General features: G+C 33.1%; 2 protein-coding genes across 3 annotated transcripts in view; both read right to left on the bottom strand.

The window, feature by feature from the left end:
• Positions 1-386: 386 nt before the first annotated feature.
• Positions 387-20,603, bottom strand: LOC148304980 (maspardin-like). Of its 2 annotated transcripts, XM_088267427.1 has the most exons (7): positions 20,518-20,603; positions 19,942-20,051; positions 19,612-19,852; positions 17,557-17,786; positions 14,762-15,010; positions 8,356-8,413; positions 3,688-5,384 (listed from the first exon to the last, which is right to left on the bottom strand). In XM_088267427.1, exons 1-7 carry the CDS (start codon positions 20,519-20,521, stop codon positions 5,365-5,367), a joined length of 912 nt encoding a protein of 303 aa, XP_088123553.1. In that variant the 5' UTR covers positions 20,522-20,603; the 3' UTR covers positions 3,688-5,364. The 2 variants fall into 2 exon arrangements, 1 of the variants encoding a protein (XP_088123553.1); XR_015838266.1 differs by lacking the exons at positions 3,688-5,384; positions 20,518-20,603 and adding an exon at positions 387-663 and having other exon boundaries at positions 7,654-8,413; positions 19,942-20,144.
• Positions 20,604-21,516: 913 nt separating this feature from the next.
• LOC148304981 (ubiquitin-conjugating enzyme E2 R2) overlaps positions 21,517-24,415 on the bottom strand; it is a 90,895-nt gene continuing 87,996 nt past the window's right edge. The window contains exon 5 of the mRNA XM_088267411.1: positions 21,517-24,275. Within this exon, the coding sequence (XP_088123537.1) occupies positions 24,159-24,275 (117 nt within the window). The 3' untranslated portion in view covers positions 21,517-24,158. The remainder of the gene's footprint in view (positions 24,276-24,415) is intronic.

Raw genomic sequence — 24,415 nt, forward strand, 5'->3', positions numbered from 1 at the left:
ACATCTCACCAATAGATGTCTCTAGTGAAGTTCTAGTGATTCATGAACAAGGTTTCTAAATTGGTTCACATATAAATATAGAACTTCCAAGAATTTGAGTAGTGTGGTTGTCAATAATGGGTAGAATTGGTGAATGTTACACGTGTGTAAAGTGATCACTTAAACCAGCCTATGACGGTCGTAAGCCCCGTAAATGCCCAGACTTCCATATTCTTCTTCATCTTTGATGAGATATCAAAAAATAATATGAAAATAACTCCTGTAATTGAAGATAATCCAGATTTTGTGAACAAGTATTTGGACACACTCAAAATGTTGTAAATTATGTCAAAACTTACGTTCGCGTATGATAAGACATCGAAAACACATAAATAAAAAACAAGCCATACCTTAGATATTTTATTCAGTATAAAAATACAGGTAAGTTTACGTAACAACTGCTCTTAAATATCTTAAACTAAATAATATTTTTATTTAGCAAACAACGCAACACACATTATATATATATATATATATATATATATAAATATAACCTTGAGTATAATTTGAAAACCATTAATAATATTTACTCCACCCAATTTATAAAAACTTATAAGAATGAAATCTACATGAAACAATAATAATTCTGTTGGTGTGAGAAAAACAATAGTAAATTCAAAATGTCTAATTTAAAGGAGGGAGAAATTATGGTTTTCAGAATTATATAAACATAACATTGCATACCTATATGATTGCTTCCTGAAAACTGGTAGTAAAATATTCTAAAAAATCACTAATTTGTCTCTACTGAATACTTTTTTTTTAAAAAGAAAAGATAAATATTTGTGTTTTTATTATTTTTACAAATATTTCAATTTCATACTATTTCTGTGAGCCTAAGCGGCTCATTATTAAAAATAGGTATCAAATTGCGGTAGAGGTGTTCGAACCGAGAAACTCTGACGTAAGAGTCCGCGACAGTATACACAAGACCACAACCCGACACGAACAAAACACAAAAAGAAAACTAGCTTCTGAGTTTAGTGGTCAGCACATTCGGCTAACGTGCTAGAGGTCCCGGTTCAATTTCCAGGGGGATCAAAACAAATACGAGTGATATTTCACTCTAATATTGATTTGATACTGCCCTGGACTTACTTGGATTTGTACCTAAAGCGCAGAGCTGATCACCTTTGCTCCATGTATTTATCAAACAAGATAACAAATGTTTAAATACAGTGTAGCACCCTATGCACCATTGAGTGCAGATAAAGGTCAGAAGAAGAAGAAAAAGAATATTTGCATTTTGGATTTGCAATTGTTTTCCACGTACCTACCAAACTTATATTAAACATATGCATTAAAATTATATTTATGCAGTAACAATTTTTCATTCAAACTAAGATGTCTTTTTAGCTGAAAAAATATCTAGCATATAATATAGTTTTGTGTATTCCACATAGAAAAAAATGATAGCAACATAAGACCGAGTTATGTGTGAAAAAAGGAATCTAAACATTTATCGTTTGCAACATATTAAATGGTGAGAAACTTAACGGCTGTATTACTAAATTTATAAATCAGTAAAACATCTCTACTTCCACAGCAGACGAAATAATTAAATTTCATTTGGAAAATATACTTAATTTACTATAGTATTAAAATTTACACGTAGAATACAATGAACAGCCAAAATCCAATCTTGGAATAGTAAAAATGGAATAAGAGTCTTTTTCATCAATTTAATATTAATTTACATAATTTATGAACACCTTATTTTAAATACACATGCAAATAATGTCACCTCAATACTTCAATCGAGCACACTAAAATTGCCGAGACTCCAATATGAAGTATTAAAAAAATAAACTAAATGTATTTATAAATTTCGAAAGACAACATGCATAGAAATTTTTGTTTAAAATTACAAGTTATCACTACAAACTTTAGTACATATCCCTTACTCAATAGTAAAGTGACCATTTCTTATCTATTTAGTATCTTGTGATACCTTCAACATTGCCAATTTTGTTAGGTAACAGTACGCTATCGAGAGAGAACCTTGTTTTGCCATTCTTAAAAAAACTTTAAAATGTTCTCGTTGCAATAGAAGCCCCGACCTTTATATCGCCGCAGACCAGTCAACGTTTGATAATTTTACGGAAACCCACCACAGTGGGGTCATTGATTGTTTATATTTTAGATTGTTTTGAATGAATAATTTTCAATTTAATTGTATTAAAACATCCCTTCAAAATAAAATACTAACTAACTAACTAACTAACCATCACGCCGCTTCCCCGCAGGGGTAGGCAGAGAGAATCGAACGCCACACCACTCTGTCTTTTCAAACATTCTTCGCCTCTTCCACGTTCATGCATCTCCTCATACATACCCGATGATTATTACGACTCCTGACCCGGCCGCTTTCAAGTATTGGACATACCTGATCGTGCCATGTTTTTCTCAATTAATAATCATTATCGATAAAATTAAGAAAGGTGTGTTGAGATGGTTTGGACATGTGGAACGAATGAGTCTTCCTCTGCTTCTTTTTCCAACTACATTCGCATCATAAATTCGTCTAACCGTTCTTTCCTCACTCATACGTTCCACATGTCCAAACCATCTCAACACACCTTTCTTAATTTTATCGATAGTACTTATGTCAGCCTTGCATTCTTTCCTTATTTCATCATTCGAACATCTATCAAACATCATAAATAAAATACAGTTACACCAAAAAAAATATTTAAGTTATTATTAAGTTATTTCACATTTCAACATTTGAACGGTAAATGAATACAAACCCTAAGCTTATTTCTTTGCAACGAGACGGTTCTATCACGGGGTAATATGAGACAATGACACCTGAAGAGTGTTGCTTATGTCCAGCTTATTCCGTTGTTTTTTTTTTTATTGCTGTCGTTATAGAAAACCCTGCTTTACACGGATAATATGTCAGAAATGGCAATACAATCAATTTTTTTATACAATTTTGTATTTTAAGGAAGGTCTTGGGTGGCCCGGAGTTTGGGGACCACTCCAATAGACAAAAAGAAAATATAATCTGAGAGTAATATAGCTAAACTCAAATTATTTTCAAATTGACAGTGTTTAGAGCATTTTACTTTTAGCATGCGGTATAGGCCAGCTACAGACTCCATAATTTCCTATATTAATGATCCCTCAATTTTTATGCATATTAAAAAAACAAAAGAACACAATTATTTAAAAAACAAAATAAATCAAATTATAATATTCTTTATATTTTGATGTTTAAGAGGAGTTATAGATAACATACATTTTAATACAAGACTAGTTCAGTGTCACAAGTTAAACTCGTTAAACTTTTATCGATGTGATATTTCATCATTCTGGCATTAGCAGACCGAGTATCACAGCGCAGAGAGTGACCGAAATTACCAAATGGAAGAAAAAAAACAAATATAAAACAGCCAAATACATAAGTATACATATCGCTCACTCCTTTCAACAACGTCATTTATCAAAAAACTTGATTTTTCAGGATATCGTTTTTAAAGTTTAAAAATATATTACAATTTATGTATTAATTTTAAATCAAACACAGATTTTTTGAGTCTACTAAGTTGTATTTTATTAACAAAAACACATAAAAAATTATATTGTGACAATTGTTTCGCCTTGTTAGGGCATTATCAATATAATTTTTTATGTGTTTTTGTTAATAAAATACAACTTAGTAGACTCAAAAAATCTGTGTTTGATTTAAAATTAATACATAAATTAAAATGGAGCTCTACAAATTAAACGCCAAATCAATAAATAATATATTACAATGTTTTCAAAATAAATATCAAGCCACTCATTAAACTTTTTACTGTGCAACAGATCTTTTTAGGTAAAACCTGAAGGTTTTTTCTCCATTTGAAAAATATTAAGTTTATTTAAAAAAAATAATTAAACAATACTTTTTCTTCAAAATGCAAAAACAACACTTTCTGCCCTGTAGCGGGTAAATATAAAGTTTAAAATATGCCGCTTTTGCTGGGATATAGTACATTTTCTGGGCGTTCCGAAAACATGCATAACTGAAAATTGTCGATTTTTGATTTATGACGTTGTTGAAAGGAGTGAGCGACATGTATACTATGTATGATATATGAAAAACTCAGTACGTAGAGTGGCCTATAATATCATTCAATTGCAGAGATATATCTATGAGAATCTTACAAACCGGTCCGATTTGCTCCATTCATAATATAAGATTAAATAACAAATTATAATAAATATGAGCATTTTTAAATACAGTAATACCCCGATTGACGCTTTCGAAGCGAAAATGGTAAACAGTAATTTCTAGCAGGCGCGGGCAGGTCAGAAAAAGACGAATAATAGAAATATAATTTATATTTGAAGCAATAACTTTGTGATTCCCCATTTTATAATTAAAATATAACTTCAACTATAACTTACTATAAATATTTTATTATAACTTTATTAGAATGTCTACCGGTTTCGAAGCTAACCGCTTCTTTTTCAAGACTGATTAATGCTACAATATAATGATAATAATAGTATTTATCAGTCTTGAAGAAGAAGTCAGTCAGCTTTGAAACCGGTAAAAATTATAATTAAGTTATAATAAAATAGATTTATATTATCCACTGACACTTCGTGATGGAATTGCATTTTTAATTTATTATTAGATACCAGTATGATGATGTCGGTAACGACGAAACCCGGTCGCTGGTCAAATAAAAAAGTGGAAAAGCTAAAAATATTGGTTTTAATCTAATAATAAATTATAATAAAATATTTATAGTGATTTTAAAACAAAGTTATATTTTAATTATAAAATGGAGAATTACAAAGTTAGTGCTTCAAATATTAATTTTAATTATAAATAGTAGAAATATTCTTGCCATAGATATACAAACAAGAAAATAGTAAAATAAATTGCTTTTCAAGCGTAAATGAAGTGCTTTTTAAGTACCAAGTAAAATCATAAATACGTGAAATCAGCATTAAACGGGATTTTACTGTGTTTAAGTACCTAAATATTTTAATAATTATCAATTCTAAATATAAAAAATCAAGCGTGGCATAAAATTACATATTTAAAATAAAATTATATCAAATTGATAGACATATTTTATCAATTTTAGAAGAAAAAAAATACTTATTTGTAAAAGTTTACCATTTTTAAAGTACGATCATCAAATCCAATTAAAGGTGTCAGTCCCCTCTTCAACTTAACATTTTTTTTATATAATAAAAATAGTATTACAAAATTTGTTTTGTAAATTTCAAACAATTTATATTAAGAAATAAAAAAATAAATCATATTGCTACATTAAATCAAACAATACATACCTACATACATTTTATATATGCATATTTCTATAGCATTCCAGATATCTCTGTAATATAACAAACAAATGTAAACCCTTGCTAATTCAAAACTCAAACATCATAAAATGAAAATCAGTTATAATAATTTCATAGAAAAAAATTAGTAAGAATTTTTCTCTTTTCTAGGTTGGTCAACTTACAAGTGCACAACTTATTTTGTTGCCATTTTCCAAAAAAGAGTAATAAAATTGTATAGAAAAAGACAATAAAAATATACTCTTTTCCAGGTTGGCTAACTTACAAGTGTACAACTTATTTTGTCGCCATTTACCAAAAATCATAAATAAAATGTCATAGAAAAAACAATAAAAATATACTCTTTTCCAGGTTGACCAACTTACAAGTGCACAAACTCTTTTGCCACCATTTTGATTTCTAGTCTCTTCATTGACAGTTGTTATTAGACAGATCATCTGAACAACTATGGAAGATTTATTACTGATCATTTTTTCAGAGTTCTTAGTTCACTAAACTGAGGATTTCTTTGTGAAAGTTTTGCAAAAATTAAATAGAACTAAGAAACATAAACCTTAAATCAAAGAAAATGTTAAATTGAGATTGGCAGAATGTTTAACTACTAGTTTGCAAAATTAAAACAACATTAATTTCCAACAACTACTTTCACCATTATCTGCACTCAATGGTGCATAGGGCACTACATAGTATCGGCATAGCGTTATCTTGATTGTCAAACACATGAGGACAAGGCGATTGATTGGTCCTGCGCTACAGGAACCAGTCAAAGAGATATTAAATAAAGTGAAAAATCACTAATATTAATAAGTCCTCTTTGGGAATCGAATCCGGGTCCTCCAGCATGGTAGCTAAACTCGCTAACCATTACACTACTTTCTTAAATAAGTACAGTTTTTTGAATGAGCAAACTTTTTCTGCTTATAAAAATAAATTACATTACACCATTTTTTTATAGTTAAATTCCATTAAACTTAATACAGTACAACCCCTCTCGTACGCCCTTTGCTGGTCCACCACTCAAACTCAACAGTCAAATTTCTTGAACAAAAACAGACTTTTTCAAATTATTTTTTCTTCTCTACTTCAAACCCTTATCCGCACCCCAATGGCGCATAAGGCACTGCATCATATAAATACAGTGTTATCGATCGTTAACACATGAGAGAAAGGTGATCAGCCCTCAGCTTCAGGAACCAGTCAAGGTACTTGAATAAATATTAGAGTAAAAAAATAACTTATATTATTTGACTCTCCCTTAGGAATCGAACCCGGGATCTCAAGAATGGTAACCGAGCGTGCTGCCATTACACTACGGTGGTGGATTAATCAATTAATATTTTTTTTACTGTACCTTAAATTTTTGTACTTATGCATTATTGTATTGCTCTTTTTCAACAATAATAACAGCTTTTGTGCGGTTATTGCAATGTTTTTAATGTAGAGAACAGTACAATTAATTTTAGAGTCCAGATATTTTCATTGTTCATTTCACTGCAAATCTGTATTTTTCTGCAATTTCTGATAATCTGACTTTATTTGCGATTTGGCAATACTAAAGGTTACACAGATAAGAGGGGTTCTTCTACTATCATATATAATTACAGTGGAATCTCTCATAATGAGCACCTCTCGTAACGGGGAATTCGCATGAGCAAAAAAAAATGTTAAAAAGTTTCTTGAATGTTTTTCGCAGATATTTTGTGGCACATTTTATAAACTTTATACAATAAAACAACTTTGTTTTAACCACTTTTTATTGGTACACTTTATCCAACCGGTTTCGACAAGAACCTTGTCAAGAATCTTAACATTTAGGAGTTTTTAAATAATATTTTCTTATAAATATTTCAATAAACTCCCTAAAGAAATTAAAAAAATAGAAGATATAAAAATTCTTAAGAAAAAAAATGCCCATTACAGATAAATCTTGAAAAAAAATATAAAAAAATACTATTATACCATTAATTATATAAAACATTAAACCTTGAGTGTAAGTCTCTTTCCAAACACAAGAGCTCAGTCTCTTTTTGGAGAGGCACAGCGAATCTAAAACTTTAAATTTGCCATATGTATAAATGTTTAGAAATTGTATTATGTTGTACTTAAAAATGTAACTATATTAAATAAATAAATAAAAATAAATAAATAATTATGTGGATGGAGTGCGTGGAAGTTTTTGGTAAGGGAAGGGTAATTAACTGTGAGTATTTCAATGTTTTAGTACATAAACCCTGATGATGACAAGGTTCTTGTCGAAACCGGTTATAAATTGTACCAATAATTTTTTTTTTTTTTTTAAACCCTTATCCGCACCCAATGGTGCATAGGGCACTGCGTCATATAAACGCAGTGTTATCTTGATCGTTTACACATGAAGGAAAGGTGATCAGCCCTCCGCTTCAGGTACCAGTCCTGGGTAATATTAAATAAATATTACAGTGAAAAAATCACTTATATTTATTTTACCCCCCTTGGGAATCGAACCCGGGACCTCCAGAACGGTAGCCGAGCGTGCTGACCATTACACTACGGAGGCGGACAAAGTAATAAAAATTAGTTAAAACAAATTTGATTTATTTTATAAAGTTTGTTAAAAAGTTGCTACCTTAAAGAGCGATATTTTGCATAACGAGTTACAGAGAAAAGGAGAGTCCCTTTCCCACGACATTCACTTGTGAGCCGGGACTTCGGCGCCAATCAAAACAAATTGTTTCACGTAACGAGAAAGATTCTAAGGAATTATGTTCATTATGAGAGGTTCCACTGTATTTCACAAATTCCCAACATAATAACAACAGTATTATGTACTTATTTATAGGGCACAAGCACGGCAAGAACAATATTTTATTTAAATATTAAAAAATTGACATTCCACCATGTATTTTAAAGTTAAGTCTTTTTGCCTGATCTTAAAATATTAAAATACACATCTATTAGAAAAATAATCCCAAGAATGGCAACAAATTTCCAATGGAAATGTACATTAGCAGTCTATTATCTTACCTTTGGATGACTTTGAGGATGCTGAATATGGAGTATCTTGAAACTGTCGGAGATGTATCTGTAATTAAATATATATTGATATGGCAATACTATTGTTAGTTGTCAGAATACCATGACAAAATTTCATTGCATTCTGACAATTAGTTTACAAGTTACGGTGGTTTTAGTGACCCCAGTTTTGTAATTTAAAACAAAATTGTGTACTGATTAAATGTATTTTTTTTAAAGCTGTTGAAGCCAAATAGTGGCTCGATAAACGTTATGGAGACACTGTAAGAGGGAAATCAATTATTATTGACAGGAATTCTGAATTTTAATGCGGCTGTACAAATATCAATGCGACGGCCCCTACGTAAAGTACTCTATCTGCAAATCTGTTACTTTACAGGAGAGAGCTTAGAAGATTTTTCAACGTATTTTTTTTATTAATTTAAGGTTTTATCTGAAATTCTAAAGTAGTATTATACATTAAAAAATACGATAAAATAATGTATTAAATCCTTTTGAAACTTTATGCTTTGTCAAAATTAAGTAGTTAGCGTTTTAGGAGTTCAGTTCGTTTCGAAAATACGATGTAGATAGCATCTTATACGCCTGAAAACTAGGCGTTATTTATTTTATGTATATTTTTTGTTTGTTTATATTTGTAGATAACGGTCAGTTGATAACATACACCAAATATCTTAAAATTGACAAAAATGTAGTTAGAGCACTTTACGTAAGGCACATCGAATGATGCTGAACTCTTTGGTCACCCAAAATTGGCAGTTGTTCCTGAAATCATAAAAAAGTCCACAAAATAGTTTTGGAAGAAGTTTAGAAGATCGTAAATAGAAGTTATATGAAATAGCTGACACCTCAAAGATATCAGAAGATGCAATGTTTACAATTTCACACAAAAATTCAAGCATGCGTAAGTTGCTTTTGAAATTGGGTATTGCGTTTGCTCACACTGGACCAAAAACAGCAAAGCTTCGACCATTCAGAGCGCTGTTTGGAGCTGTTTAAGTGAGATAAAAAAGATGTCTTATGTCAGTATGTGACAATACATGAAACATGGATCCAGTACTACACACCTAAATAAAAAAGATCGTCATCTGAGTGGACAGCAGCCGCTGAATTCTTCCAAAGCGATCACAAACACATATGTCGCCTGGCAAGGTTATGGCATCCGTATTTCGGGACATATTTTGTTCATTGAGTAACTTGAGAAAGGTAAAACAATCAAAAGCAGATATTACATGATATTATTAGGTCAATTGAATGTTAAAATAAAAATAAAAATGGCCTCACATGCAAAAAAAGTGCCGTTTCACCAAGGCAATGGACCGTGTTACAAGCCGATGAAAATTATGGTTGAATTGAATAAATAACGCTTCAAACTTCTTCCTTTCCCACTGTACACTCCAGATCTGGGCCCCAGTGACTACTGGATTGTTGCACACATCAATAACATGCTCCGGGGAAAGAAATTCGGCTCAAATGAGGAAATGATTGCCATAATGAGGCCTATTTCGAAAGCAAAGACAAATTGTTAGACAAAAAAAGGCAAAAAGATAGAGGAGCATTAAAATGAATGTATCACTCTTGAAGGAAAGTAAGTTGATAAATAAAGTCAAATTTCAAAAAACTAAAGAGTTTTTTTTTTTTTTCAGTTAGACTGGAGACTTACCGAGTGATATACATCTATCTATATTGTATTTATTGTTTCGGCATTAACTTTGTGGTAAGACATGTTACAATGATTAAAGAAAACACTTCGTTTTTTACCACTTGAGTTTCATTATAGACTACATGTTTCAGAAGTTAAACTTCCATCATTCAGGTCTGTATAATAACTAAAATATAAAATATAAAATTGTTCTATAAATAAGGAGAGGGGAAAGTAAGGGGAAGGGGTTAGTCAAGGAACGGAGTTTGAAAACAAAGGAAAAATGGAAAGCAATGGCGAAGAATTTTGAAACAATATATTATTTAATAAACCTGAATTCTAATAATAATTTATTCCATTTTTCCTTTGTTTTCAAACTCCGTTCCTTGACTAACCCCTTCCCCTTACTTTCCCCTCTCCTTATTTATAGAACAATTTTATATTTTATATTTTAGTTATTATACAGACCTGAATGATGGAAGTTTAACTTCTAAAACATGTAGTCTATAATAAAACTCAAGTGGTAAAAAACAAAGTACATACATCTATCTATATTTGGCATCTAGAAATTTCTAGAAATTAGATGCCAAATGATTGCATTTACTTTCTAAAATTCTAGAGAGTAGATACCAATTCAATAAATTCCACTTATTTGTGAATATTCACATCACAAAAAAATTAAAATTTCGGGAATTTATAATGATTGTTTATCTACGCATAATTGACGCCTATAAAGTGATAATTTCATGAAATAACAAACATAACACTATCTAAAATAATGTCATTCCAGTTATCAACATAGAGTTTCACCCAGTTTCATAACATAAGCAAAGTTGTATATACACTTCTGTGTTATGTTTTTATTTTCTGTCCGCCTCCGTAGTGTAATGGTCAGCACGCTCTGCTACCGTTCTGTAGGTCCCGGGTTCGATTCCCAAGGGGGGTAAAATAAATATATAAGTGATTTTTTCACTGTTGTATTTATTCAATATTACCCTGGACTGGTACGTGAAGTGGAGGGCTGATCACCTTTCCTTCATGCGTAAACGATCAAGATAACACTGCGTTTATATGACGCAGTGCCCTATGCACCATTGGGGTGCGTGTAAGGGTTTTATTATTATTATATATTAATTTTTTAAACTTTTATCCGCCTCTATAGCGTAGTGGCCAGCGTTTAGCTACCATGCTGCAGGTCCGGGGTTCGATTCCCAGGGGATGTAAAATTAAATATAAATGATTTTTCACTCTAACATTTATTTCACCCTTTTACTGATGAATTTTAGTGAAGATTTTATTAGGAAAAAGGGGAGTTGTTTATTTCAAATACATGATATTATGATATACTCATATACTAAACATATCAAATAATACTGAAATTGGGCGACAGAGTCCACTACAGTCCATACACATAGAGCCACCCTGCGAGAATATACATTCAACTACCTCATAATATAATATGGGAAAATCAGTTCAAATCAATGCTATTTCTTTGCCATATATTGATAGCATATTCAGGGAAATATGCGAGATCGAAGATGTCGTTAGGTGGGGAAGGCAACGAAGGAGACAATGGTATGCGCATGTGAGGAGAATGGAACCATCCAGGCTCCCCCACATCGCACTGTACGGCCAACCCCATGGTAGATGACTTCCGGGCAGACCACCAAAGAGATGGGTCGATAACTGGGAATCAGCATCGCAGGAGGCTAATCCCTCCTAAAAACAGGCCACAAGGCCTACAACAAGATAAAGAAGAAGAAGATAATCAGTTTCATCTTAAAAATGATAGTGAATGAATATAATAAATTAATAATGTTAATCCCTAAAAACAATACAATATAATGGATTCAATTTCTTATATCAATCAAGATTTATCACATAGTTCATTTGTTTGTCTCATTCGTCCTGTCATATTTTCTAAATAAGACCCCACTAAATCTGTTAGATCTTTATGCCCTTTTGCCTCATCAATTTTTGTCAACTACATACATTCTTTCGTACATCCTGTTTCCAATTTAAATCATTCTTTTTAAAAAATTGGACATGTCCACACTAAATGAGGGACATCTTGTGATGACGTCTCAACACATCAACTTGATATTTTTATTAGTTTTAGATGGGAATCGCATTTATTATTTACCTTCCTTATTATGTATTATGTCCGCCTCCGTAGTGTAATGGTCAGCATGCTCGCCTACCGTTCTGGAGGTCCCGGGTTCGATTCCCAGGGGGGTTTAATAAATATAAGTGATTTTTTCACTCTAATATTTATTCAATATTACACTGGACTGGTACCTGAAGTGGAGGGCTGATCACCTTTCCTTCATGTGTAATCGAACGAGATAACACTGCGTTTATATGAAGCAGTGCCCTATGCACCATTGGGGTGCAGTAAGGGTTTTATTTTATTTATTATGTACAGTGTACATATCTTCTAAGTAAACTTCTTTTTATTTAAATCTGTGTTGGGAACAGGAGGGAAATCTACATAATCTGTAGTGAGGGCCAATCAGGAGCTTGTCAGCATTTGCTCATTGCTGGGAGGAAACCACGTTGCACTCAGGAGAAGGCGGACTGTTGACTGTCATCAGCAGACCTTCCGTTCCAGTAGAAGAGGGTTCGGCATTTTGTGTCCTAGCTCGGTTTATGTTACCAATGTGTCCACTATTTTTATCATGTTCAACATGATCATATTATTATTTTTTTTTTTTTTTGACATCTCATCAAAGATGAAGAAGAATATGGAAGTCTGGGCATTTACGGGGCTGACGACCGTCATAGGCTGGTTTAAGTGATCACTTTACACACGTGTAACATTCACCAATTCTACCCATTATTGACAACCACACTACTCAAATATCTTGGAAGTTCTATATATATGAACCAATTCAGAAACCTTGTTCTTGAATCACTAGAACTTCACTAGAGACATCTATTGGTGAGATGTAAAGAAGCTTTTTTACTAAGCAGAAACTCTGATCAACATAATCAACTTGACATTGCTCAACGATTTGATCAGATGAGTCTGCACTTGTAGTAAGGTAGAAGAAAGACAATTGAGATTGTATGGGCGTATAGGACGCAGAGAACCCGAACATGTAGTCAACCAGGCGATAGAAATGGATCTTCCTTGAAAGTTATCTAGGGGAAGACAAAGGAATTCATGGGTGATGCAGAAAGATAACATGATTCAAAGGCATGGCTTAGGTGACGTTGTCCAGGACAGAAGGACCTATAACCTGAGGACGAGGAGAGCTGACCCCAGCAGTCTACAAGCACAATAAGCTAGGATGTAGCCAGGAAGAAAAAGTCTGCAGTTGTTTACTACTATTACTTAGTTTCATTATAAATTAAGTTATAGTTTTACATTTCGAGTGTGTCCAAATACTTGTTCACAAAATCTGGATTATCTCCAATTACAGGAGTTATTTTCATATTATTATTTGACATCTCATCAAAGATGAAGAAGAATATGGAAATAAATAAATTATCTGGTCAAATTATAAGCTTAAATAAAAAAATGAAAATAGTGTTTTCTGGCGTTTCTCATGTGTGTGATTATAATCCAAGATTCGGACCTCACATACTAATATAAGAGTTTCTGCTTAGTAAAAAGCTTCTTTACATCTCACCAATAAATGTCTCTAATGAAGTTCTAGTGATTCAAGAACAAGGTTTCTAAATTGGTTCATATATATAGAACTTCCAAGAATTTGAGTAGTATGGTTGTCAATAATGGGTAGAACTGGTGAATGTGACACGTGTTTAAAGTGATCACTTTAACCAGCCTATGACGGTCGTCAGCCCCGTAAATGCCCAGACTTCCATATTCTTCTTCATCTTTGATGAGATGTCAAAAAACAATAAATAGTTGTTACTCAGAGCCAATACGTACATTATTTCACCAAGACAATCACCAATATTGCCACCCGTACCAAAAAAAAAAACTTGAACCCCATATTATGCTCAAGAGGACAGAACGCCATACCACTCTCCCTTTAAAAGTTTTTCCCTCTTCCACATTGGTGATCCCCTCACAGTCTTCTCATTTTTCTTCTAACACTTATCCACCCTCAATGGTGCATAGGGTACTGAATCGCATTGAAGCAGTGTTATTTTGAGCGTCAATAACAGGAAGCTAAAGTGACAAGTCTTGCGCTTCAATTACCAGTCCCAGGTAATAATAAATCAATATTAATAATAATAATAAAACCCTTATCCGCACCCCAATGGTGCATAGGGCACTGCGTCATATAAACACAGTATTATCTTGATCGTTTACACATGAATGAAAGGTGATCAGCCCTCCGCTTCAGGTACCAGTCCAGGGTAATATTGAATAAATATGACAGTGAAAAAATCACTAATATTTATTTTACCCCCATAAATCAATATTAGAGTGAAAAAATCATTATATGCCCAGACTTCCATATTCTTCTTCATCTTTGACGAGATGTCAAAAAGTAATGTAAGCTATAGTTACCTTTTGTCCGCCTCCGTGGTGTAATGGTCAGCGTGTTTAGCTACTGTGCTGGAGGTCCCGGGTTCGATTCCCAGGGGGGGAGGTGAAAATAAATATTAGTGATTTAACACTGTAATATTTATTTAATATTACCCTGGACTGGTTCCTGAAGCGCAAGAGTGATCACCTTGCCTTCATGTAAGTAATGATCAAGATAACACTGCGTCAATTTGATGCAGTGCCCTATGCACCATTAGGTGCGGATAAGGGTTATAAAAAAAAATAGTTACCTGAATGTGCAGGTTGACTTCGTCGCAGCGACTCAAGTAGGGGAAGTTGCCCCCGGTCTTGAGGTGCGCGAGCTTGGCCTGCGGGTAGCTCTTGTACAAGTCTTCCCGCACCTTCCCGCTCAGCGCGTACTCGTCGAACACGTCCAGCACCGTGACGGGCAGGTTGCCCAGCTGCTGCGGGTTCACCTCGCAGGGCATGCAGTTGAGCGTGAGGCGCGAGGCCAGCTCGGGTTGGGACAGCGAGTCCAGCTGGTATGGAAATTAATACACCCATCACACAACGTACACAATCATTTAACCCATTGCACCACTAATAGAGATGACATAATTTACAACATTTTGAGTGTGTCCAAATACTTGTCCACAAATCTGGATTATCTAAAATTATAGGAGTATTTTTCATATAATTTTTTGACATCTCATCAAAGATGAAGGAGAATATAGAAGTCTGGGCATTTACGGGGCTGACGGCCGTTATAGGCTGTTTTATAGAAGTTTATGTAGTATATATAGGCTGTATATAGAACTTACAAGAATTTGGCGCAATGTAAGTTTTTGATAGAAATGTATGTATGTACATAGATATAAGAATAAACAAGTAAATTCACTACCTGAGTAAAATCAAGAATTAAAATCATACACCTAAGTAACTTCACTGCTAACTTAGAATCATTGAAATGTATAAACTCATGCCTCTAGCGAGATAGCGAGTGTTTTTGCCTAGAATTTTCACTCATGAATTACATGAAATTATAGTAACTTTAAACATAAAGAGTAAATCCACTCACAAGTAGGCATAGGATATGAAACTTATAAAGTTGAAGCCTGAGTAGGGACATGATAAACGGTGTTGCATAAGCCGTAGCTAGATTTCAGAGTCACTTGGACGTTAGGTAATTCAAAAAAAAAATACAAGAATTTGAGTAGTGTGGTTCTAGTGATTCAAGAACAAGGTTTCTAAATTGGTTCATATATATAGAACTTCCAAGAATTTGAGTAGTGTGGTTGTCAATAATGGGTAGAATAGTTGAATGTTACACGTGTGTAAAGTGATCACTTAAACCAGCCTACGACGGTCGTCAGCCCCGTAAATGCCCAGACTTCTATATTCTCCTTCATCTTTGATGAGATGTCAAAAAATAATATGACATAATTTGTTCATACAACACACAATTCAATTTTGTCACATTTTTTTTTTATTACAATAACATTATTACACACAAAATAAAAATGGTAAAACAAAAAAGGTTTTTTTTGTTGTTCGTAAGCTAGATATACTTATTTAACCGAAATATAATTATTTATGTCATTTTTATGAATAAAGGGTTTGTAATTGAGTTTAAATGTAAGAAAAAATCACTTCAAAGACAAACCGGCGAATTGATCGGCTTTGTGAGTCAGTAACAAATTGACCTTGGCTGGCGATTTGCCGGCTTTGTGTTGCAATGGGTTATTTTAGTGGGGGATAGGGAGTCCAGCTGGAAGGTAAATTAATACACCCATCATACAACATACCCCCTCATTTAATACAACATATTGGGAATTTATATTCTAGTTGGGACAGAGAGTCCAGCTAGTGTGGTCCTGTGGTTAGTGTCGCGGGCTCTTAAGTCAGAGTTTCTTGGTTCGAATCCGCTCTACCACAATTTGATACTTATTTCTAATAATGAGCCGCTTAGGCTCACAGAAATAGTATGAAATTGAAATATTTGTGTAAATAATAAAAACACAAATATTTCACATTTTTAAAAAAAACAAATAAATAAATCCAAATTAATACACCCATTACACAACATACCCAATCATTTAATACAACGAATTGAGAATTTGTATTCTAGTTGGGACAGAGAGTCCAGCAAGAATGCAAATTAATACACCCATCCCAGTAGTCAGGTCAGGAGTCGGAATAATCGGCGTGTATGTATGAGAAGATGTAGGAATGTGAAAGAGGCGAAGATTGAATGCAAATACAGATTAGTGTGGTGTTCTATTTTCTCTGCCTACCCCCGCAGGTAGGCAGAGAGTGTTGTGATGGTTAGTTAGTTTAAAAAATAATAAATAAAATGTCAAGGGTAAGCATGAATAACACGGTCCATTAGTCCTGGTAGGTAGAGCATCTATCAGTGAGAAAAATAATGAATTTATATATTTTGTATACGCTATATGAGTCAAAAAGAGTTTCACAAAATAGACCGGAGTGGCGAAAAAGGTGTCATTTGTTTCTACAGACCAATCCACAGGATTGAGACAAAAGTAGAAGATATTTTGTACTCTCTCTCTCTCTCTGGTCTCAATCCTGACGTCTCCTTCGCCATTCTGGTCTATTTTACAAAACCCTCTTCAGCTCCCCATACGTCAAACAGCCCATGTCCTCGTATAAGTCGCTTAGGTATTCTAATTTAGTATTTTTATACTAATTAAAGTAAATGAGCTAGAGATCAAGGGTGGCCAACCCGCGGCCCGCAGTGTCTATTTGCGGCCCGCGGAGAATTTCACATATTTTTGAGTGTACTTAAAACCATCAAAAGAACATTTCACCGCGCGTAGTTCGTATCATATCCCATATATGGAAGTATTTCACTATCGTGACAATTTCAAGACCCATATAATGGCGTCAAGTACTAAAGTTGATAATTTTTGTAATGCCTAACTCTAATTTAATAAATATGTTTGCTTTGAATAATAGGAGAAATTTTGTTTTACGGCCCGTGTAAAATGTCTTTTCTAAAATCTGGCCCGGCTGCTGAAAAGGTTGGCCACCCATGGGCTAGATTCTAATGTCACTACGGTCTCACCCTCTCGACCATGAAGTCGATGGCCTCCACGATGTTAAGGTCCGCCTTGTCCGCGCAGAAGTTGCCCATGACCATGCGCTTGAGCACCAGCGAGGGCAGGATCCAAAAGATGGCCGCTGAGTCCCGGTAGCTGAACACGGACGTGTCCGTGAAGGAGTTGCACAGCACGAGGGACGCCACGCGGGGATGGTGGGCTGTGTACTCCGCAAACTTCTGCGCCAGAAATCCGCCTGTGGCAAAATAACAAAATTCAAAATATGTGGTCAATGGCTATGACTGGTTCAACAAATAAATTTGTGTCTCTTATTTAAAAAATATCATTAACCTAGCTGGATCGAACAGTGGGATCGAAATCTTCCACTTAAGAATTTTAATTTGATAACTCTAGTATTATAAGAGCTATATTTTGAATATATTTTGAATATTGAAAGCATTAACTTTGTGGATCATATTGATATATTATTTTGAGAAATAAAAAGACTTTGTTTTAAAATCAATCAATAAATTAAACCCTGAAGAGGGCAACAGGTTGTTGCCGAAACTAGTTGGTTAATAAAAATGTGAGTGGATCAAAAAACAAAGTCTTTTTATTTCCCAAAATAATTATAAGAGCTACTTAGTCCATATTTTTTGTAATCTCTAAAATAATAATAAAGAAAAATTTTCCCATTTTATTTTTATAATTTCAAATCATTAAATATTTCAAAATTTTTGGATGATCATTACGGTAAAGGCTAATTTATTCGACAGTCACTTTGTGGTGATACCTATCCATTTTTAATTTAAATTTCACTTGGTAAATACCACTTTTTCTCAAAATCTGCTGTGACATCGCTCAGTCCTTTTAAGAACGTCATAAATCAAAAATCGTCAATTTTCAATTGTGCATGTGTTCGGAATGCCCAGAAAATGTACTATATCCCAGCAAAAGACGCATATTTTTAACTTAATATTTACCCGCTACAGGGCAGAAAGTGTTGTTTTTGCATTTTGAAGAAAAGGTATTGTTTAAATATTTTTTTTAAATAAACTAGTTATTTTTCAAATGGAGAAAAAACCTTCAGGTTTAACCTAAAAATATCTGTTGCACAGTAAAAAGTTCAATAAGTGGCTTGATACTTACTTTGAATAAATTGTATTATATTTTTAAACTTTAAAAACATTCTCCTGAAAAATCAAGTTTTATGATTTGTGACGTTCTTGAAAGGAGTGAGCGACATGTGTTTCTATGCATACTGCATCATTTTCAAAAAATAAGCGAAGCCTAAATTTTAGTGTTTTGTCATTGAGCTATTGAAGGATGGTCGTAAGAGGAGTTTCCTACTATTATTACTGGTAAACCTCGAAAGACACCGGCATAAAATGAACACAAATAAAATGGACAATAAAAGGTTAGGTTCCTTGTCATAATTTTATGAAAAATCTAACATATTATTCATAAATTTGGCATTAAAGTTGTAGAACTCCATTAATTTATATATTAAATGTAAAAATCAAACATTTCCGTAAATTATTACTGCACATGTTAAAACAATAATTTTAATACCTAGAATTATATGGCTATATATCTATATAAGGACCATCAGTCCATTTAATCTTCACATTCGTTTGCAATTGCCACAACTAGGCGAAACATTTGTCACAAAATTTATTTTTTGTGTTTTTAACAAATAAAATACAACTTGGTAGACTCAAAAAATCAGTGTTTGATTTTAACATTTAATATATTCAAAAAATTTAACATGTATTTTATTACATAGAGTATTCATAGAATCAATTGTAAATGTATTTAACAAATAAAAAGTTTAAATTCGTTTACAAAACCGATAATAACGAATTGCTGTAATTATTATTATTTGATAAAAATATAGTTGAAAAAATCCTTCATAGGTATGTTGCAATACTTCACATTGTGACAATAATTTAGTAGACTGCCTCGTTTTTTTTTGTTTTAATAAACCGAATGATAATAAAGTTAAATAAAACATCGACATTAAATGAAAATTTAAATTAAATTCATTTAGTGGTGAAAAAATAAAAATGAATTTCACTTACCTAAAGAAGCTCCAAAAATGTGGACTCTGTCCAGTTCCAAATAATCTATTAATCTCTTGAAACCATCGCACCATTCCTTCATATTCCAATACACGGGAGGCTCTGCCGCTATGACGCGGATTCCTCTTGCAGCCAAAGCCAAAACCTGTCTGAAAAACGCATCCGCTGTGCCGGACACAGGAGGAAGACAAATCACGGGACATCTCACGGTCTTAGGACCCGAATCAAAGATACGCCATCCCTAAAACATACAATAATAATAATAATAACCGAACAAATACACAGAACAAATAAAACGCCGAGTAAAAATAGACATCCAAGAGTACGAACCTTAGAACCACCAGAGTCAACAACTATTTTACGGAGTGGAATACTGCTTCTAAAACTCAAGTATTCCTGCGACTGCGACAGATCACTCAAATAACTCATATTGTACGCCACTAACGAAAAAAATTGTTTGAAATTACAAATTTGTATCTGGTTATCAGAGAAGTGACAGATCGGACATGTTTTGAAGCTATCAGATGTTGTTAAGTGTTGCAAGAACACAAAACACAAATTGCATACAATAAGGAAAAATAATAATTTTACCAATATTATTTGTGCAACTTTTCATGGTGCCTACTTATTTAAAAGAAAACGGGGCATTTTGTTCATATAAAGCCATTCTTTATCTCACAATTTATATGAGGATATTTGTCTAGTTCTTAGTTCCAGAGGCAATAAAAAACTACTTTTTGTAAATATATATACATTCTCATTGGAATGTTATAAAATAATCTCGGTAAATCCTAGAGATGGTATGAATGGAGTATAATATATTTTATGGAATGCAGATGGCATGAGTCAAGCAGCTCACAGTAAAGAGTATTGCTGCTATATGAGAAACATATTGCAGTTTCTTACCCATGTTAAATAATTCGGCATACTTTCTTGTTATGCACTGTCAATAGTTATTAATCTGTGTGTAATTTTTATATGGTTAAAAATTGGTTTGGCTGGTACTTGATTGCAAGGCATTTCAAAATTTAAACATCTTCAAATTTGTCACTATTCGGGTAGCTGAAAAAACAAAAGTACCAGACAGTAAAAAAACAAATTAAACACGCGCGTGTTATCCATCAAAAATCACAAAGGAAGCGCCAAAGATCCCAGCGCTGTATCAACCAATCAAGAGAGGAATTAAGAGGTCAGTTCATTTCATTTGTTATTGTTATAGTTTATCAGGATCGCTATCCCTTTTGCCTTAGAGGTTCTAAGGACAACTTCTGGATAAGATTTGGAAGAGCTATGCGACTCCAGGGAATAACAATAAAGAACATCTTTTACTTATTTGGAACCGTCCTCTTATTGGTTAGCTTTACAGTAGTTAGTATTCGTACTAACCACGGATGTGATAAAATAATCAATGGTCCTTCGAGAGTACCATATTTGAGATCCCCAAATATTTCCATCGCCCTGTGGCAAAACCAAATATCGCTACATCAGCACCCCACCATCAACACTGTACCATTGTAGAAAATAAACTTTACCATCATACTTCTTTATTGACAACTAGGTATTCAGATTTTTGATGCATTTTGTCAGACTTCCCTTATCTACGTATACATGGAGTTCATAATCCTATCCTAGGACTGGAAATACAGTGAACAATATAGCACTTAATCTACATAATGTAGAAAAAATCTAGACCTCTATTTTTATTCAATAGATTTGGCATTTTGAAACTGGCTGTCGATCAGTATTGACGGGAATGAATGATCCCAAAAAGAAAATAAATGAATATTTATTTTTTACCTATCTCTTCACTGTAATTATAACCCAGGGAATGTGACGTTTATTACAAAGGATATGGAATGATGGATGGAGGAGATAGGAATAAAATGTTTAAAAAAAAAAACAAAATTATTCAAAACTATGCATGTATTCTGAAAATGTCAGGAAATGACATACATAATAATATATCAATATAATTACACATTTTTTTTCCTAAAAAATATAATCCTGTATTAATAAGAATTACGTTTCACTGAAAATAAATTAAACCGATGTAATATTTTATTATATTTACAAATTCACATTTTTTTATCGTTTTTCTTGAATTTTATATTTTTATTACGTTTCCTTGTTATCTCGACTATCCTGTCTAGTGGTTTCTTACAACTAGACGTAGCCAAAACATTAAATTTTGAAGACAGGATAATGTTCCAAAAGCAAAAAATTACTTTGTAATTCAAAGTACAATGTATAACGAGTTTGGAGATCGCTTTCACCTACACGAAGCCTTAACTAGATCTTCAATAGATCCACACATCTTACGTTCACTAAGAAATCTTTTGAAAAATATAGCTATTACATTTAGTCATACATTAATTTAGATTATCGTTAATATTAAATCCACAAAATTACATAATTGGGCTCAAAACACGGAGAGAATTTAATGAAAGTTACATCACAATTTTGACAAATAACAATTGTTACGCGCAAAGGTATTTAAAAAAATAATAATAAGTACAAAAAAGCAATTTATCATTTTATTTCTTTTGATATTATTGCGCAAAATATTTTCCTACTTAAAAATTTAAATTAGAATACACTTAACCAATATTCAAATGAGCTTTATAAAAAGACACTCAATAAGCAAGATCATATCAACATAAAGTACACGTGCACACCTTTAAGCAAAAATAAGTTTACGAGAAATAAAAATAGACTGAATTTCAATAATACAAGCATGATATCGCTCACTCCTTTCAAGAACGTCATAAATCAAAAATCGTGAATTTTGAGTTGTGCATGTTTTCGGAATGCCCAGAAAATGTACTATATCCCAGCAAAAGAGGCATATTTTAAACTTAATATTTACCCGCTACAGGGCAGAAAATGATGTTTTTGCATTTTGATGAAAAGGTACTGTTTAATAATTTTTTTTAATATACTAAATATTTTTCAAATGGAGAAAAAACCTTCAGGTTTTACCTAAAAAGATCTGTTGCACAGTAAAAAGTTCTATAAGTGGCTTGATGTTTATTTTTAATACATTGTGATTTCTTTTTAAACTTTAAAAACGTTCTCCTGAAAAATCAAGTTTTTTTATTTATGACGTTCTTGAAAGGAGTGAGCGATTTATGCATCTTAACAATTTTCTTTACAGAAATCGTATCTAGCACACTAATTGCAATTATCAGAACTGAATTTAAATGTAACTAATAATTAATACATATCTAGTCAGAAATTTAAAAGATACATCATACTATTGAAATGAATATTTCAAGCAGGTTAAACAGAATATATATATATATAATTTCATATACCCATACATTAATATTATTATAATACCACTAGTGCATAGAAACATCAAATGTTTTAAAAACGATGGACAGCGACTGCTATTAGTTTTTTTGTTTTTTTGTTTTTTGTTTGTTTATTATTTATTAATGACATTTTCCAATCATTCTAGAAGCTTTATAATAAAAATAAACAAATTAAACTCGACAAGACAATACTTTTGCAATTACGACTCGAGCCAAAACATCAAAAATAATCAATTTTTATACGTTCAAAAGATTCAGCATATTTTAAAATATTTTGTCAGTATTGAGAATTTGACTATACGTGAAGAGTTGCATTATATTTCAGGAGTAAAAGACTAATAGTCATGGAGCAATCAGTTTGATTATCGTTACACAATCTTATTTTTAACATTACGTAAATAGGACACGATAATAGTAAAGAACGATCGCCATCAATTAGATTACATTTTACATTATACCAAATCTTTGTGTAAAAGATCGGATACAGAGAAAATATGAAATAAACGAAAAGTGTCTGATGACACAAACATATGAATGAGTCTTTTTGAAAATTTTAGCGAAAGTTGGCAAATCGGATGACAGGCAGTCAGTTAATTTCATTAAATATAATTTTAAGGACAAAGGAATGAATGCAAAAGTGAAGTGAAAATGAACATCTTAAGAATAAGACATACGACCCCTCACACGAACACATTAATGGGTGAGAGTGTGTAACACGTGTAGATATTCTACTTCCGACACTTACACATTCATAAAATTCTAACGCATTAATTACAAAGCGTCCGTATCGCACCAGCTTCCGAATTCCGGCACGGCCTCACAACTAATCGGGCAGTTCCACCGCTCCGCAGTAGCTAGTGAAATCACAACACCAAACCAAACGAAATAGAAAATGGGCCGCTCAAAACGACAAAAATAACCTACGTTTGCGAGTAATGTTTCATCTATATTTGATTCCGTAACTACTTAAACAAAATGCGCAAACTCGAATAGTGCGGCTCTAGAAATATGACATTTTTCAAACGGGTGATTTGTCAACAATGTGAGAGGTCTTCAAAACACTAGGTAAGCTAATTAACGAGGCTTAGTTTAATGCTCGCGGGAGTAGGAGCACCCGAGTGGCAGAATGCCATCCTGATTGAGTTGGATCGGAGTGGTCGATCCACGGCGCGGCGGGGGAGGGGTGAGGTGCTTGGTTTCCAGACTGGCGGAGCGGGCGGATGGCGACGGAGTTCACGACTCTCCGTTTCCGCTGTCGTCCCCGTCCTGGTAGTCGGAGTCCGCTCCCGACTGCTCATCCTCGTCTGTGTCAAGATCATAGTCGTCATCGTAGAAATCTGTCATGTCGAGCTGGAAATAAAACAAAGATTTTAGAATATATTTACATACCTTCTTCTTTAGTTAGGACTGTGTCCCGTTATTCTCGGAGTCTGCTCCTGGGAGGTGGAAGAGCAGCTATCTTTCCATTGTTTACGTTGTCTTTCTGGGGG

Source organism: Brachycentrus maculatus, unplaced genomic scaffold (assembly GCF_059751285.1).
Source record: "Brachycentrus maculatus isolate JH-2025_06_01 unplaced genomic scaffold, ASM5975128v1 h1tg000294l, whole genome shotgun sequence".
Classification (NCBI taxonomy): domain Eukaryota; kingdom Metazoa; phylum Arthropoda; class Insecta; order Trichoptera; family Brachycentridae; genus Brachycentrus; species Brachycentrus maculatus.

What these genes read in the sequence shown, in the direction of transcription:
- LOC148304980 (XM_088267427.1), bottom strand. An exon ending in TCGACTTCATGGTCGAGAGG is followed by an intron (nt 15,011 to 17,556) that starts GTGAGACCGTAG and finishes TTTCCATACCAG; the next exon opens with CTGGACTCGCTGTCCCAACC. An exon ending in ATCCTCAAAGTCATCCAAAG is followed by an intron (nt 5,385 to 8,355) that starts GTAAGATAATAG and finishes GTTATATTACAG; the next exon opens with AGATATCTGGAATGCTATAG.